The sequence below is a fragment of the Nelumbo lutea genome, chromosome 8 (assembly GCF_056320005.1).
Source record: "Nelumbo lutea isolate HS-2025 chromosome 8, American lotus-T2T, whole genome shotgun sequence".
Taxonomy (NCBI): domain Eukaryota; kingdom Viridiplantae; phylum Streptophyta; class Magnoliopsida; order Proteales; family Nelumbonaceae; genus Nelumbo; species Nelumbo lutea.
In genome coordinates, this window is record NC_142691.1 from 11134829 (window position 1) to 11153243 (window position 18415).

The 18415-nt window shown below is 38.3% G+C and overlaps 2 protein-coding genes and 1 pseudogene across 2 annotated transcripts; all 3 read left to right on the forward strand.

Annotated features, from left to right (window-relative positions):
• Window positions 1-526: 526 nt before the first annotated feature.
• Window positions 527-6352, forward strand: LOC148842703 (Regulator of Vps4 activity in the MVB pathway protein). Its single transcript, XM_088959821.1, has 7 exons — window positions 527-681; window positions 787-939; window positions 1094-1226; window positions 2919-3022; window positions 3950-4094; window positions 4179-4319; window positions 5003-6352. The coding sequence occupies exons 2-7, from the start codon at window positions 899-901 to the stop codon at window positions 6209-6211; spliced, it is 1773 nt and encodes a 590-aa protein (XP_088815947.1). The 5' UTR covers window positions 527-681; window positions 787-898; the 3' UTR covers window positions 6212-6352.
• Window positions 6353-7947: 1595 nt separating this feature from the next.
• LOC148842704 (putative glucan endo-1,3-beta-glucosidase A6 pseudogene) lies at window positions 7948-9788 on the forward strand (annotated as a pseudogene).
• Window positions 9789-11237: 1449 nt separating this feature from the next.
• LOC148842705 (uncharacterized) lies at window positions 11238-13484 on the forward strand. Its single transcript, XM_088957103.1, has one exon. It carries the CDS (start codon window positions 11535-11537, stop codon window positions 12402-12404), a length of 870 nt encoding a protein of 289 aa, XP_088813229.1. The 5' UTR covers window positions 11238-11534; the 3' UTR covers window positions 12405-13484.
• The last annotated feature ends 4931 nt before the right edge of the window (window positions 13485-18415 follow it).

The window sequence follows — 18415 nt, forward strand, 5'->3', positions numbered from 1 at the left end:
ACCATTGTTTAGTCAAAAGCAAGCAAAGCAGCGTGACTACATTACTTCCCATCCAATCCAAATCAAAAACCACTTTTTAATGACAAGAATCCGAACCATGTTACCCGAAACCCATTTCTTGCCATTCAAGCAACTGGCTGGCTTCGAAAGTTAGAACAATCCATTCCAATGCGCTTATTCATTGCCCAATCATCAAGCGCGTCCAAATATTCTTCTACTCACGAACAGGTTGATGGGTCGGGTTTGTGAGGTCTACGAGTACACGAACCCGGTCAGGGTGAAGCATCGTAAGAGGAAGACTGTCTTTCATGGAAGCTTAGGCCAGCTATTTTACAGCCAATCATCTACGTACACATGGATCATGGACAACCACAGTCCAGCTAATGATGGATGTACATGAAACCACATAAGACGACTTAGTCGGCCTGGTCGCCGAGTGTTCGGTTCGGATCTTCCATCTTCTTCTCATCCAAACCTTCCAGCTTTTCCGCAAGTTAAAAAACCCCTGACCATCCTTCAAATAACCCAAGATCGATTGAGACTTACCGAGTCTGAAAGGAGTCTGACGCGACTACAACTCGTTTTTGAGTCGCGAGACTCGGACTCGGTGAGTCCAGCTGGCGAAAGGAACCTCGTGCTTGCTTCAGTCTTCAAGTGCTCTTCTTATGTGTTCGTAACTTTGTATGGACAGATGAATTCCTCGTTTCCCTCTCTCTCTCTTCTCTCTCTGAAAGTTCTCTCTGTTTCTTCCCTTCTGAGTTTTGAGCTTCTTTATTGACGAATCAGGAGATTACCTCTGATTTGCATTCTAGCTTGCATCTGAGATCCTAAGTCGAGTTCTCGTTAACGTTTTCTAAAACCGGTATACCTGTGTCGAGGAAAGAATATTGGAGCGAAGATGCTGGACGGACTTTTAGGCCGAAGTTTCTCGGGGAAATGGTTAGGACATTAACACAAATCAACAGTATTTAATCTTGCTTTCTTTTTCGTTGTTGAATGTGAAGAAACGTCGAAGAAAGGATCTTTCTTGTGTTTTTTGGTTTATATTTATTTGTCTTTGTTTTCTCTGATTTTGTGTGTGTTCTTGGTGTAGTAAATCGTCGATCAAGGCCATCCAAGCTCGAATCGAATTGATAAGGAGGAGGAAGAACGCAATGCAGAAGTTCTTGAAGAAAGATATTGCTGATCTTCTCTCCAATGGCCTCGATATCAATGCGTACGGCCGGGTAAAGTTCATTCTCTCGTACTTTCTTTCGAGTGTTTCTCGTCTTTTCTTGATGTGTGGAGGTACAGATATGTGCATTAAACAAGAAGAAACAAGAGAGAAGAAGAAAATAGCTGGAATGGAAATTTTTCATGACAAGCAAGAAATTTATCACCTTTGGCCTTTCTCTAAATATGCTTTTCGTTGATTGTTAGTTATCGTTTTTAAAGTTTATCTTCTTCGCGTAAATGCAGCCGGCGAATTGAATCCACCAAAGCATAAGGGTATCGAACTTTGCGTTTCCCTCTCCCCTGTTTTTTTTTTCTTGGTTCCAATGAGTGATTAGCCTGTAGATTGAATCTACTAAAAGCAAAGGAATTTAGAGCCTTGTGTTTCCCTCCTCCCTGTTTTTTTCTTAGTTCCATCTCTCTCTGTTTAAGAATTTCCAGAGTTCCTTGTGTCATGTGGTTCAACTTAATAAGCTGTAAGAGCTTTCGATTCGGGTCTATATTCTTTTCTAATAAGCTGGATCTTTTTTTTTTTTTTTTTTTTTTTTTGTATGCTTTAAGCTATAGAGTTCGTGTATCCCAGACCTGTTCAATTGTTGGCTTCTTTGCGTTTTGCAATCTAATTTCTCGTATTATTGAAGCTTTTTCTTTTTTTTTTTTCTCCGAGTTTTATAAGCCCACTAAGCCAGTCTTTATCTGTGGTTTCAGTTTTCATGATGCTCTTATGTTTGTTTTATAGATGTGTTTAGACCACGAAGATGTTGAACTAGCAGCTCAAATTTTAATATTTTGCACTTGTCCTGGAAGGTCTATGCACATGTTCACTTAATATGTTGATTGTTATGTATATGAATACATGTTGTTTGTGTAACATGCCTTCTTTATGATAAAATAATGATCTATCAAATAATTTTGGTCCCTTCAATGCTGTGAACTTTGCAAAAAATATGGGTGTTTGATGTTGGAAACTACTAGCACAACCTTATATGTTGTGGATGGTTTCCTTTGTTTGGAAAGTACTGAGAAAATTATCCTCTTAATCTGTCAATTTATATTATGGGGCAATTAATGTTAGTTTACTATTATCAATTATGTGCTACTTATTCTTGTTTATGTAAACGGTATATTTTAGGAACTTCCGTGATTCTTTAATATGTAACTGCGCCAATTCATTTCATAAATGAACATTGGTACCACTGAACTGAACTTTAACTCTGATGGCAACTTGTATATCCATGTCTATGAATGTATGTCTTGATGTCAATGAAAAGGTGAGATTCTTTAAAGAGAACATGGGAAAAAACAGCACTTTTAATTATATGTGTTTATGGTCATACAGTTAATTCAATAAACATATAACTGTAGACCAATATGGCTAGCACTGTTCTAGAGAAAGTACGTATGGCCTTTAGAGGTAGAGAATAAGATAATTCCAAATGTCAAGGAGGTTGAACAGTTAATACACTATTTTGGGTGTGCATTCTACAATTTCAGGGTGATATGCTTTAAACAACCACCAGTAATGCCATTACTAACCACATTAATAAGATAATCAATAAACAGATATTCACTTCATTATACTGCATCTGTTTTTTAGTTTTGTTTGCTCAGATTCTCCAACCTAATCTCTCTTCCATGAAATATATTTTCTCCATATATTAATATGTTCCTGAAAGGTCTTGTGGTTTGGCTTGATTATGGAACAGGCTGAAGGACTTCTAGTTGAGTTGTGCCTTTCTTCCTGTTATGATTTCATAGAACAATTTTGTGCGTGTGTTTTGAAGCAGCTTCCAACCATGCAAAAGCAGAGGTATGCTTTGTCTACAGCACTTCGGCATTGCAAGTTATATGTTGTATTTTGACTCCAGCATTAATGTATGAACCACTTGTCTCATCTTTTATAAGCCATGTTGTTAGAATCTATATACTATGCCAGTATTTTTAAACTTCAAATTAAACGTCAAGATATAGAATAATTTTATATCCTCAGCTTATTGTCAGTCTCTTTCATTTAAGATGCAATACAGACAAACTTACATCTGTACATTCAGTAAATATCTGCATTGTATGGGTTTGTTGCTTAGACTTAAAAGATATTAGTTTTGCAGAGTGGTCAAAGTTTTAAATTTCAGAAAGTCTATTCATTTCAGACTCTTGGTCGGTGAGGAATTTCCTTTTTGAATTGTAGAATTTTGAACAAAAAATGACAATATTTAATTATTTTATTAATATTTGTAGTATATTTATATTTATGTTATTGAACATTTTTGTTTTAATATTATTTCCAAAATTGCAGGTGAAATAAGTTGTTGAAACTCCAAAAAAACTAACAAATTTTAATTATTTTATATTTATTACTTTCTTGGCAAAGAATAGAATATAAGCTTTCATCATCAAGATAAAAGTAGTACAGAATTTTGAAGAATGAAATGATGTACCTCTATCAAATTGTGTAGTCATATAAGGTGAACGAATGGAAAGATGGACAGGATTGGGAAAACATCAGCATATGCTTCTGGGGTTACTATGTTTGAGGGTTTTAAGAGATACCAATAGACATTATTCAGCTTTTCATAGTTTGTCTGTTATGGTTTTTGTATACTTCTCTGCATGAAACCCAAATTTATACAAGTTCTTATTCTCTTAATTGCTTAAGTATAGATTTCCACATTTTGGTTCTTTTATTCTTTTTGGCTTAAATGGTATTGATATATATTCTTGTACATTTCTTTCACAGTGCTTGCCCCGAGGAGTGCAGGGAAGCTGTACCATCTCTAATGTTTGCTGCTGCCAGATTTGCTGATTTGCCAGAGCTACGTGACCTCAGGGGAATATTTACAGAGAAATATGGGAATTCCTTGGAGGCTTTCATAAATCAAGAGGTAATAATGCATGCATCCTCTCTGAAAAGAATATTCTTGTTTCAGCTGTTTATAAAACTAACTAGCTTTGTTGATTGTGGGTAGTTTGTTGACAAATTGGCATCAAAGACTCTTACAAAGGATAAGAAGCTCCAGTTAATGCAAGATATTGCAAAAGAGTTTTCTATAAATTGGGACTCCAAAACTTTTGGGCAGAAAATGTCCGATGTGCCTTCCTCTACACAAGTAAGCCATTCTAATTTTCTTCCTCTTTTTCCTTCCTTTCTTTTCCTTTTCTTCCAATGTGAGGGACTGCCGTGTGTGTGTGGGTGGGGTGGGGGGTGAATACATGACTTATACTCGATGGAGAAGGAAACATAAAACAGAAGTCTCAAGGAACCGTTCTGTTATTGAAAAAAAAAAAAACAAGAACAGTTCCTTTCAACCTAAAAGCTTAAGCTGTTATGAGTTACCTGAATAGGTTTTTATTCTCTAACATGCTCCCTCATGCAAAAGTCTCTTGGCCTTGAAGTGTGGACAAGCACAGGCCCACCCATGCCTTGTGCTGAAATTTAATTAATTATAACGGGGGCAACAAGGATTGAACACTAAACCACTTGGTCGATACAGGCTCTTATACCATCACAAGGAAACATTCAACGTAAAAGCTTAAGCTGTTAGGTGAGGTCCTTGGATAGGTTTTTATTCTCTAACAAAAACAATAGACTTTGAATGCTTATTTCATGTATATTGAACAAGTGTTCTTACATCCATCTTACCATTTTGCCATAAGTTTTGTATTAGATTTTAGAAGGGAACTGAATGCAAACCACAAATAGAAGAAATCGTACTAGCTTACGACATCCTTGTTTGTTCATGATCCCTTAGCATAACTAATATCTATTATGACATTTGTGAAACCTTTACAGGATCAACTGAAGAAACATGGATCTTTCTGCAATGGCAAACAAGATGGGCACAGATTGTGCAATGATAGGGAGGATTCTGTCCAAAAAAGAGACACTCAAGATGTTTCATCTAGAGGAAGACAGGAAGTCACCTATGATGGGTATAAATCACACAACAAAAGGGAGGAAACTGTCTTGAAAAGTGACAAGCCAGAATATCTTTCTCATGGAAGACAGGAACTTTGTGGCGATGGATATAAACTGCCAAATGGATACAAATCACACAATGCTAGAGAAGATGGTCTGTCCAAAGAAGATGACCAAGATGGACCATCTCGAGGAAGGCGGGACAATGCTTTTGGTCAATGGATAGGGGAAGAGGAGTTGAAGGTGGTTAAAAAAGATTATACTACTGCAAGTAATAGCCACAATGATCTACAAAACCATTCAAAGTCAGTAGGAAAAGCCTTCAAGGAAGAAGCAGAAAACATTAGACCTTTTTCCAATAATATAATCCCCCCTCCTTATGTCAAACCAAAAGATGGTAAGTATGGAATCAAGACAGATGTTCATATAGCTAGTTCTGACTCTCTGGATTTTCAATCCCGCAATAAAGACTTAAGCAGCAATAAACTAGAAAATTCACCAACCAAAGCTGAGGCTGAGTCTGAAAGGATGAATGGCCATGGAGATGAGACAAAGCCAAAACCGCGGTCAGTCAGGAGGAGACGCACTAAACCTCCACCAGTCCAAGAAAATGATGGCAATTTCGAAGTCCGTGAAGTTACAGGTAGAATTCCAAGTGGTGGAAAAGGAGATGATGCAAGATTAAGGCACCAAACCTTATTTGGTTATGATCAAGGTCAGATAGATGAAGAGGAAAAGATGGATAGGCTGTTGATACACTACAGTAAGAAACAACAGCCAACCTACGAAGAGTACGAACTGGGCAGACTAAGAGAGCCAAAATGTCCTGCACATCAACTTGATGCCAATGTTGGTGAACCCCCACATCATAGAAGCGGAAACGGGGCTTGCTTGAACTTGGAGTTGAATCATCCTCCAGCTAGAGCAGTGTCGCTTCCTCCAGAGCCACCATCCCTGACTGAAATCGAAAGAGTACCTGCTCGTGCGGCTTCCTTTGAGTCTGCTAAAGCTGGGCATGTCCATCCTAAACTACCAGACTATGATGATTTGGCAGCCCGATTTGCTGCCCGTAGAGGGAGGTGAAGCAGGATATAGCAAATGAAACCTCGTATTTTCTGTAGTCTATACGACTATGTCCAGAGTTCTTGTACCAAATTTTTTAACCTTCTGGGTTGATCTTTGTAATAATATCCTATAGTAAACATACGTTTCTTTCATTTCCAATATAACGCTGTTGCTTCCACTGTTTTAGGCTACTGAGCAAACTGTAAATGATTCTCCAATGTTCATAGATGGAAAAGTGAGATTGAGATTAACCATATGATCAAAGTGTATATTCCACTTATAAGTAGGGATGTCAATTGACTGGGTTTGGGTTGAACCCCATCCAAATCAAAATAAATTTGAACCGTCCAAAGTATTTAGTGGACTGAATTGGACCTGGTCCATCTGTAATTGATTTATATTGGACTGGGTCGGATTGAACTAATATCCTGTCCATTAACAAAAGATAAGGGTGCCCATGGACCAGGTTTGTGTCGGACCCAATCTAAATTAAAACCAATTTTAACATATTGGATGGTCCAGACATTGAATTGGATCAGTCCAGAATGGTCCAAAGTATTAATCGGATTGGATTAGACCTGGCCCATCTGTAATGGATTCATCATGGACCGGATAGGGTTGGATCAATCATTGATCCATTGACAGCCCTACTTATAATTACTTGGTTGTTGATTCTCTTTTGGTTCAACCAAAGGGGCAAGGGCTTAATTTTGCAGACTTTTATTAGTTAGGTTAAGGCCAACTCTTATTATTTACCAAAAGAAAAGGCCAACTGCTTATGGCCTTATGTCACATTTTCTTTTGTTGATGAACAGGTCAATCCTTTTTCTATGGTTACATTAAACATAGTTTTGGTAATTCCTAATTTCCTATAACACAGAAAAACTACGTTACTTAACACCAATTGATTAATGGTTGATTGGTTATCATTAGTTATAGGGTATGATTCTTTTCAGCGAAGAACCGGGAACGATGCCCAACATTTACACATGATACCAGAGCTATACTAATTGAGACACAAGGACATGAAAAGTCGAAGATGCCTTTTGTATTCGCAAACACCATTTTAACTTTTAAGCTAGTGAGTTAGCAAAAAAAAAAAAAAAAAAAATTAAACTAGTGTTTTAAAAATCAAACCCGGAGGTCAAATCATTTTATATATATATATATATATATATATATATATATATATATGTACGTATGGTATATAAAATTACATTTTTTATATAATATATGTATTATTTTATGTTTAATTTATAATTTTATTACAATTTTAATATTTTTTATTTATAAAAATGTTAAAAATTGGATTTGAAGGCCAAAAAAAGTTGTTTTTATAAAGCAAAAAAACATCAGGGTTAGAATTCATAGATCTCAAAATACTTATACTCAAATTGATATAAAAGATTATCTCAAATGGATAGCCGATTTCTAAGCAAAAAAAAGGGTAAAATATAAAATCTTCCCCTGAAATTTCTGATGTTCATAAAAACCTCCCATTATTTTTAAAAAATTGACAGAAACCTCCCTTCCGTCAATAATCTTGACGGAAAACGTTAAACAAATGATAGTTTTTTTCAAAATACCTACTTTACCCTTTTTACGACTTGATCACTATTCATCATCTTCAACTGTTTGCTGGGTGTTGCCCTTCTTCCACAGAGGTAAATCTGTTGCACCCGCAGGCTCAACCTCAGCCTCAGTCACAAGTCTTCATCGATGTATGGTTCTCACTCCCGTCAGACGGAATTCCAATGAACTACAAACTTTGGTCGATAGACACTAGTAAGTTTCTGATGAAACTAGAACACAGGTTTTGTTTCTTTATGCTTCCTCTCTAACCCCTCTTCGTTTTTCTTTTAACAGATGCAGAGATTTCGAGGAAGACGGGCATCGACTATGGTCAGCTAGGCAACAACCTCCCTTCACCGTCTCGATCCATTGAGCTCATCAAATCCCTGAAAGCAGGTCGCGTCAAACATGCAAACCCAGATATTCTGAAGACCCTCGAAGGGACCAACATCCAAGTATCAATCATGGTTCCCAATCAATTAATCTCCAACATTTCTTCAAGCCAGTCCCTCGCAAACGAATGGGTTCGAACTAATGTCCTTCCTTTCTACCCCAAAACCTTGATTCATTACCTCCTTGTTGGCAATAAAATCTTCAGCTTCTCCTCCGATCAAGATTGGCAAACATGGTACGATCTCATCCAAGCAATGCGCCAACCCAAGTATTCCCTCAAAATCCACACATCAGAAACAAAGTTGGGACTACAACTGCCATGGGTGTCCTTCAATCGTCCTTCCCACCGTCAAACGGAATGTTTCGGTCCGATATCTCCATACTGGCGATGATGCCTCTGTTACAGTTCTTGAACCGAACCAAATCCTATTTCTTCCTCAACGCCTACCCTGACTTCCCCTGGTTCGGCGATCCCACGAACATTAATCTCGACTATGCGCTTTTCAAAGGGAACCAAACCTACACCGACCCGCGAAGGGGCTTAACCTACACCAACCTCCTTGACTAAATGCTCGATTCGGTTATCTTCGCCATGACCAAGCTTGGGTTCCCGAATGTTCGGCTGGTAATCGCCGAAACAGGGTGGCCCCAATGCCGGAGACGTTGACCAGATCAGAGCGAACATCTTCAACGCAGCTACATATAACTGAAATCTAATCCGGAGAATGACGTCCAAACTAGCAATCGGAACTCCGGCCCGTCCAAGTGTAGTAATACCGACATTCGTTTCAGCGTTGTACAACAAGAACCAGAAGGGTGGACCGGGAACTGAACGGCACTGGGGATTGCTGAATCCGGACGGAACCTCGGTTTATGAGGTCGATTTGACTGAAAAACGGCCAGAATTCGACTAATAGAACATGGCTTCGAGTTTCGACCAGTGGAAGAAGGATCCATTGTTCTCCGCCGCAGAGGAAGTTCAGCCGCGTCTCAGTGAAGCGGCAAGCGTAGCTAGCTGCTACGGGCTCGAACAGGGAATCATTCCTGGATGCTAACAGCGTGAACCATGCCGTTACCATCGAAGAAATGGTGACCGGCGATGGGCTCAAACGGGGGATCGGCGTGAACCATCCAAGGTTTCGGTGTCGGGAGAGGGTGCCTTCCGCTGCAGGAAGGGTAAAATAGGTCAATCTCAGTAGAATCATAAAAATTATTAACATGTGAAAGGGTAAAATAGGTATTTGAAAAGATTCGATCACGATTTTAACGTTTTCCGTCATGATCATTGACGGAAGGGAGATTTTTGTCAAATTTTTTTAAAAGTAGCGGAAACGTTTTTGTTAAAATAAAACAATAGGAGAGATTTTTATAATTGTCAAAAAAAACTTTTGAAGATATTTTTGTATTTTACCAAAAAAAAATGGATAACCGAATTGTATGCCAAAGAGAGAACTAGTTACAGTTTGCATGCGTCGACTACGGTGGAGATAACCACCTGTAGGAGTTTTGCTTTATTTAAACTCTCTCTCTTGTTTATCTAAATCTGTATTTTCAAATTTCTGTTGTAATCGAAATTCACGTATAAATTATCAATCAATGCAAGACAGAGAGAGGAAGGTTCCCTTTTTCATTTACCGTCTTTTACTTGTTATGAATGCATGGTACAACCTCTAAAAGTTTCAATTACTGGCTAACCCATGAATGGGTCAACAGTTAAAATGCCCTAATTAGATGAATTTTGAAAAATTTATTAATTTTATGAAAGTCACACCTTAAGGTAATATTTAGTATGGCTTCCATTTATTTGATAAACATGATCATTCCATTTGCATCAAGAGAGATTATCTTATTGTCATTTAATGCCTCCAAATGAAGATCAAGACTCCATGGAAAATTAAAATCATCATGGACGATTACAAGAAACATGGGGAGAAGATGGATAAGTAAACAAGTAGGGGGGCAACCATTGGGTGGAGAGTAGGGGAGGGAAAAATTGTTTAAGAAAGACTATTACAAATGGAGATTTCAGGACCATAGGGGGGCCATGGCTCCTAGGGGTGTTCACATTAAATGTCAAACCAATCAAACTGGCCCAACCCAATTCGAGTTAGTTGGTTTTTCAAAATTATTAGCCAGTTTGGGTTTGTATGAGAAAATAAATCGATAATTCGATTTGATTTTGGTTTTCATGTATGAAAACTAAGCCAAACCGAACTGAACCGATCCTATATGTTTAAGTAATTATTAATTAGTCCTACCTTATATGTTAAATGTTGATATATTTTATTTGTGTTTTGTTTGAACTTTGAAAAAATTTGGTTATTTATGATAAAAAATAAAAATGTAAAACCAATACAAATATAATATAATGGTACAATATTTAATTCAGTTTTGTATAAATTTAAATATATATTGATAGAAAAATCAGTTTTGCATAAAAAAACTAATCGATTTAAATATATATTTTGGTTTTGCATAAAAACTAAAATGAAATATTAAAGTGATTTATCTTTAAAATCAAGAGAAAAATGGTTGATAAACGTTTTTTTTACTGCTGTAAACACCTTGGTATTAGAAAAAATATTAAAGTGAAGATTCCCTAAAGAAACGTTTATTTGACAAAGAGTCTTACCAAATAAACGGAAGCCATGTAGCAAACAGCATCGAAATTGTAACCGGCTGATGGTTGGAACGGCCGACCGTGTGGGTGACGGTGGGTTGAATCGAAACACTGGTTTCAACAGTCGCCCCCGCACAGGACATTCTACGGTGCTCACATTACATCCTACATGGAGAAGTGCTCAGAGAATGACAAATACGACGGGTACTGGGTTAGCGCGACCAAACACATGTATTCTTTCCTAAGTTCTTTCTGAGAAGAGAAGAAGACAAAATACGTTTACGATTTTCACCAAATCACTTCCTTTTTGTCCAATTGTTAATTTGTCATTTGGAAATTGGAATACTATAAACGTAGAGAATTAAGAAAGAATCCGAGAGAGACTGATTAAATGCCTTTGTCTGCTTCAAAGCTAAGCTGATTACTTGTTTGGGTGCCGGATTTTCATTAAATATATTAATTAATTAATTAATGAAAATGACGAATTTACAACAATAACCCAGAAGGTCAGAGATCTTCCCAAACGTCAGAACAAAAACCCCTTTTCATCGATAACCCTCCCACAGGCCACAGCAAAGATTCTCTTCTTCATCTCATCTCCTTTCCTTTGACTCCTTCCCGCCAAAAAACCTCCTGCTCGCCCTTTTTTTACTGTCTGTCTCTCCAGTCTCCACTAGTTTTACTGTCCCCGCCACAGTCCATACTCCATACACGCACGCACACTGACCAGAGAGAGAGAGAGCAAGAGCGAGAGAGATGAAGGAGGCCACATCCAAGTTGGTTATGGGGGCGACACTGGTAATGGTGGTGAGCCTGGCCGTAGTGTTAGCCTTGGTCCTGCTTTTGCTGGCGGAGCTCTACTGCTCTCTTCTGCTACGCAAGCGTCGTCTCCGAATGGCTATGGATGCTACCGCCGATATTGCCTCCTCTCCTTCTCTGTGCCTCGAACGACAAGACCCATCAGCCCCTCCCCTCAATAGTTTCTACACTCATGGCGTTCTTCGTGCTCCCAGAAGCTTTCTCTTCCCTGCCATTTCCGGAAAAGGAGATGACAACGTAGAAGTAGCAGTAAACAAGCAGTTCCCAGCGACGTCAAAGCAAGTCTCCGACACACGAGCCCAAGAAACAGACAGCAACCAGCATTGCGTCAGCCTTCTCTCCGCGCCATCTCCTTCTATCTCATTTACATCAATCGGTTCACCTCGGCCAATAGCGGAAGTGGAGCTCGAAGGCAGCAGTGGTGGTGTTGGTGTTGGTGAAGGTGGAGGCTTCTGCGGCGGTAGTGGCGGTGAGCATTTTGTTTACATCTCGAATCCCATTTACGACAACGATGCTTGCAGGCCCGACGGAGTCGGCACCCCGTTCGAAACGCCCGATACATCACCTTCCCGTCTAGAAACCGATGGCTCGTCTGGCGAGGACGACAAGGCCGAACCGTCCCCATCTAGTCCCTCGCCACTGCCAATGACCCCTCCACTGACTCCGATGAAGAAGCTTCCGGCGGAGGCATGTTCTGTCTCACTGAGGGACGTGCGGTCTCTCGGAACTTCAGGAAGCGGTTCAGACACTAACAATGGTCCATCGTCATCGTCCTCGGGGTCTCCTTGCACGTCTCCTTCATGGTGATTACTAGTAGTGCTCCAAGCACGAGACGAGCAGATGAGCCAACTTGGATTTTTGTTCCTTGTGCATACTTTTTTTCTCGTTTTTGTTTGATTTATTTATTTCAGCCAATCTTCCTCCTGTATCAATATTGTAATGAGAGAGATGGAGAGAAGCAGAAAAAGAGAAGAAGCCAAGAGCCAAGGTTGCGCGTGACCCAGAGCTCGTGAAACCAAGCCACGCCTAACCTCCCTTTGTTTCTTCTATCCATCCCTCCTCCCTCTCTCTGTTTGTCGCAGATTTTCTTCTTTTCTGTTTTTATTTATTTACTTGTTTGGATGTAGTTGGAAGGAAGAGCATTCAGCATTGTGATGGTAGAAAGTGGAAAGTAGAAACCGAGCTTTTCGTTTTGGGATTGCGAGGATGCATGTGGGATGGACTGGGAAAAGGCTTTTACTCTTTCACTGTTCACCCTTTGCTGCTGCTAATAAGAAAAGAGAAAAGCTAGAAAGGATTGAAGTTGAAGGAAGACAAGTGCCATATCTTGGCTTTTTTACTTTGAGGAGTGCAGTTTTTGCTTTTTTTTTTTTTTTTGTACCGTTGTCATCGGTATATGGTGGTGGTGGACCTCGTAACCTGGGTTCGATGCGTTGGTGCAACCACAACACAACAGGCTTCCCGACTGCAGAGAGTCATTGTCGACATGGATAACGACGACACTTCTCGGTTTCGATGAATTGCCCAAACGCCCAAACCCAAAGAAGAAGAACCTTCAGTTTCTTCTATGATCGATCGAGATTAAACTAAAAGGAAATTAAGCAATTTAATAGAAAGTCATTTTTATTGCTTCTCTGGGTAACTTTTCTGCTTCTTTACTTGTTGTCCTTTTGGGCTTTTGGTGGACTGGGGATACGGGATACCAAGTACCGTGGAGGGTGATTGGTTGCGGAGGGAGCATGGCCTGTGCCACATGGTCCGCTGGGCGCTGGCGAAATGGTCGGACAGTTTTTACCATCATTTCCAGGGTTTTGTTCTGTACTTTATTACTGAAGCCTGAAGGCTAGGGGGTCTGCGGCTGTAGGACTTCCTTAGTTCCTTTGATCAATTTTGTGGAGTGCGTTTGCCAGTGTTGCCGTTTCGTTTTTTTGTTGGAGGTGTTTGTTTATTGGTGAGTGGGTGGATGAATAGATGATGAGGGGAAACTGGAAACGGTTCCCCAAACATCCTCCAATTTCTTCAAACAACCTAACCTGTTTGACAGAAACAATGTTGCCCTAGTGTTTTCCATGTATTGTGTAGTGGGGAGAGCCCAAACCCCACTCCTCGCCAGATTTGGCAAGTTGGATAATCACATTCACATTGCCAAGGTCTTTGTGTGTTATACATGGATCACTCCTCAATTACATGTGTTTCCTCCACTGTGAGTTCAGCTCCATAAGATGTCCTTTGAGTGCTGCCACGTTTCAGAATTCTGTTGTTCGACCCTCATCAATCTACATTTGGTATTAGACTTAGATCAGTTGGAAAATTTTTGGTAAGTCAGTACGGACACATGCATAATTGCCATTTTAAAAATCATAAGACTTGGGATGCGTTGGGAATTGGTGTAAATCGTGTAAATGTTTACACCGGTTTGATTTTTTCTGTATTTTGAAAAGAGAATGGAATTATAATTAATATGAAACTCTATTTCGATTAAATTTTGTGTATGTTTGGATGGATTGAAGTTTGACAATCGATGTAAAACTTATCAAATATAAAATTTTACACTCTTTACCCATCACATTTTTTTAAAAAGCAACAACAACTTTTATGTTTACAACAATGATATTTTACATTAATTCCAAACGCAACCTTACTTAACGCGATTTCATGGTTGTCAATTAGCTAATATGACAAAATGAGAAAGTGGAATTGGTGAATCAACTACCTCATAATTCTTACTGCTACAAACAAAGAAATTGGAATTACTGGTTCTAATTCAGTTGCTTTGAACTTTGTAAATGTAAGAGTTATTGGATGGAAAGAGTAAAAAATGAATGAATAACGTTGGTTTCTTAATTCTCATGTGATGGACCATTTAGTGATGTTACCCTCATACGGAAGGATGTTGTTGTTTTGTTCCAGAATTAATAATAATAATAATATATTCATAGTTCGTACAATAATACAGTTTGATTTACTTTGAATTAATTGACCATCCCATTGATTAGAGTTGGACCATTGACTGGGTAGGGCCCCTCTCTACGGTGATGTAGACAAGAGTTGCATAAACTCAAATTCTAATTTGTTTGATTATAAAACTTAACGGTAATCAGTTTGGAAGCATCGATGGCAAGGAGGGGAGAGTTTTGTCTTGTTTTAATCATTGTGCATTTCCCTTTCGATTATCAATACAAAACTCGATCTACATTTTTTATAGCTATTTATACTTCATCTAAATGGCTATAAAACCAGACCGGTATTATTTACATTGCAAACAAATATAGCCTAAAGTAATCATTAAGGCTGCATTTAGATGCGATGTAAAATTTATATCGGTTTGGTTTATAGGCGTTTGGAAAGAGGGTGTAATTATTATCAACGTAAAATTTTACTTCGATTCAGTTTTATATGTGTTTAAATGGAGTGGAGTTTTACATCGATAATCAATGTAAAACCTCATCATCTTTAAAGTTTTATATTGAAAAAATTACATTGATGTAAAACTTTACACTCTTCCACATGTTGTTATATTCAAAAAGCAACAGTCACTTTCATGGTTTGGTGTAAAACTTTATCAATGTATTCTTACAATGACATTTTACATTGATTCCAAAAGAAGCCTAAAATCATACATCACATCATATTGGGGGCTATTTACCCATAGAGGCAAAATGAGAGATTGGAGTGATTGTAGGGCATATATACTTAGTGACTGTTATTACCACTGGTTAAACAGCCCTAACACAGCCACCAATTGCTCTCAACGACCTTTTTTTTTTCTTTAAAGCCTGTCTATGCAACCCTTATGGACTAGGTGGGACCTATGTCTAATTTGGTAGGGTGAGGTAGGTATATCCAATTCCTCTGGTTTTACACGTACTTAATTTTTTTTTTTATTTTGAGGGGGGGGTCTCAAAACTTCACCCAGTGAGAGGGGAAAAGAACATGAACACGTAGGACCATTGGGATTCTTAAGTAGATTCTCCCATGGAAGATTGTTGGGTCATTCAAATCAGAGGAGGAAAAGGAATAGTAGAGGTTCAGTTTCTTTTCCTTTTTTTCTGGCAGAGGTAGGGTTTCAATTTATGATATCTGAGGCATGGTTTAAGATATTGACATTTATGAGCACATATTTTTAGGGCTAAAATTCTTATTTTTTCTTTTCCTATCTGTCTATCTGAGCATGCTTCTCAGTTATCACAAGTAGGGCTGCAAAACGGTATCCCGTTATCTGAATTTGAATTCGAATTTGATCTGCTTATAATTTGATCATATATCTTATCTTAGTCCGATGGAAACAAAATGGCCCACATTCAGTGTTAATAACAATTCTGACATGACGTCTCTTCAATAATGACAATTTTATTGATCAAACAATCATTGTATAAGTTTATGTAGAAAACATAGTGCACTTATCAAGTATGTGACCGAATAAATGCATTTACATTGCTACTTATCATTTAATGAGTGAAACCTAAATTGCTATATGCTCAAGTTTTATACAAATAATTTTCAATTCACTTTGTTCATACAATATAATATTAAAGTCAGGTTTAGCTATTTTATTAATCGTGTATAATATTTGATATTTTTTAGTCTAATTTATTTATACTATTTAATATTTGATCATGGTTTTTAAAACTGACTTGATGACAGAATTGGTCAGGGGTCCGGTTACTGGGTCGAACGGTCTGATCATTCGAATCGAATGTTCGGTCCATTTTGACAGAAAAACAAAAAAAAATCAAAAAATAAAAAACGATCAAAACCGTTCAAACGTTTAACCGCCCGGTTCAACGGTTCATTGACCAAAATCAACGGTTTTGAGGGAAATCCGGATTTAGGGAAAAATGGAACCAATTACCTGATCGGTTCCTGATTTTTCTGGTTCGACTGTACAATCCGGTCCGGTTTTAAAAACCATGTATCCGATTGTATTCCAAATTTGATTCAAATCTATTAGATATTTAATGGATATAATTCAATTCGAATTTGATAAAAAAAAAATAAATTTGAATCTGCTTATATCTGATTTGATCCGATCCATTTGTAATAGGAGGTTTTAATGTTTAAACATAAAAAGCCACCACCGAAGTCTTTGTATTTGGCATGCTCAATCAGATTATCTCCCATCGAACGCACCCCACTCCACATCCCAAACCATGCATTCGGAAAACCAATGTGAAGCACACGGTTGGGATGTGATGTGGGGCGCCCTTCTGAGGAGCCAACGCGAAGTGTCAAATGACTCTGTAATTGGTCGAAGCTTGCAAGACATCTCTCCCACAGTGAACGCACCGGGTCAAATCTGTAAATTTGTAGACATTGTGCTATGGTAACATGCAATTATGCAAGATGTTCCCGATGTGTGACTGAAACTGTTGAAAGTGGAAAACAATTAAAAAAGGACATTAAAAAATGGCCTACAGATGTATTCCATGGCGAATTGATTTCAACAAAATTGATTATTTGAGCACAAAAATTGCTGCTCTGTTCCGGGGTTCATCCCCTAAACCCCCAGTAGTATACCACTGTTGAAAAAGTTCAGATTTGCATTCCAAAATCGCACCCCATGTTCACATCTCATCCATGGGGAACATCTCTCATACATATTTGTCATTTGTCAACGGGAGATGTTCCTGATACATTGTTGGGATTTGCTGCAGGGCACGTGTGGGGTGTAAATCTGGAGATTACATCTCTGTCTCATAAGGAGCCGCCCCACAATGCCCTACAACACATCCCTGCCATGTATTGGGAACATCTCCCGATGATGGCATCATTGAGACTGGTAGTATCATCAGGAGATGTTTACAATACATGGCGGGGATGTGCTGTGAGGCGGAGATGTTAACTTCGTAAATCTGAACTCCCATTGAAAGTTGAATGCAAAGTAAAAAATTAAAATTTAAAAAGGGTAAATTATGGAAACCTCCCATGAAGTTTGTGGTTGTTGTTGAAACCTCTTTTAGTAATTGCAATTACCCCCCCCCCCTAAGCTTTTAGACATAGTTGCAAGTAGACCCTTTGTTAGAATCCTCTAAAAAGAGATAAAATATCCAAAATGCATGTACAGTTACTTTGGCCAAAATGTTTATTTTCCAAGTTCCCTACACATGAATCATTATCCCAAACCCTTCCAATCTCTTTTCTGAAATTGATTTTTATTTTCCAAACTTGCCTTTCATATCAAGTGCTCAAAGGTAAAACTGCAACTTTAAATTCTCTTTTTTTTTTTTGCTTTCATAAAATTTGTATTTTTTTCTATATAAACCAACCTCGATAGTAACTGCATGTGTATTTTGGACATTTTGATACCTCTTTTTAGAGGATTCTAATAATGGGAGTTCAATTGCAATTGTGTAATACGATTTAGGGGAGGCAATTGCAATTACCAAACTTTAAGAGAGGTTTTAGCAACAGTCCAAAACTTCAAGAGAGGTTTTAGCAATTTACCCAATTAAAAATGACCACTTAGAGAGGTATTCCTAGAGGTGCAATGTAGGGCCTACTTTTGCGGGCTGCCTGAGATCTCATACTATGCCTGCCTGGCCTGGAAGGCTGGAACCCCTTGAAAGTAAGCTTGGCACAAGCCCAAACGGGCCTGTACCAAACCAGGTTGTAGACTAGAAATTTTCTCCTTTTTCTGATTTTTTTTTATTTTTTTATTCCATGTCATTTTTTAAACTAACAAGATACTCTCATTCCCCATAAAAAATTACCAATAATTTCTTTTCTCTCTCTCTCTCCCCATACGTTACCAAAATCCTAAATAATATCATCTCCTAAAATTTCTCTTAAACTACCTCCCCCATTATCCCCCACTTTCT

What these genes read in the sequence shown, in the direction of transcription:
- LOC148842705 (XM_088957103.1), top strand. Translation starts at nt 11,535, where the DNA reads ATGAAGGAGGCCACATCCAAGTTGGTTATGGGGGCGACACTGGTAATG.
- LOC148842703 (XM_088959821.1), top strand. Translation starts at nt 899, where the DNA reads ATGCTGGACGGACTTTTAGGCCGAAGTTTCTCGGGGAAATG. An exon ending in ATATCAATGCGTACGGCCGG is followed by an intron (nt 1,227 to 2,918) that starts GTAAAGTTCATT and finishes ATTATGGAACAG; the next exon opens with GCTGAAGGACTTCTAGTTGA. An exon ending in ATGTGCCTTCCTCTACACAA is followed by an intron (nt 4,320 to 5,002) that starts GTAAGCCATTCT and finishes AAACCTTTACAG; the next exon opens with GATCAACTGAAGAAACATGG.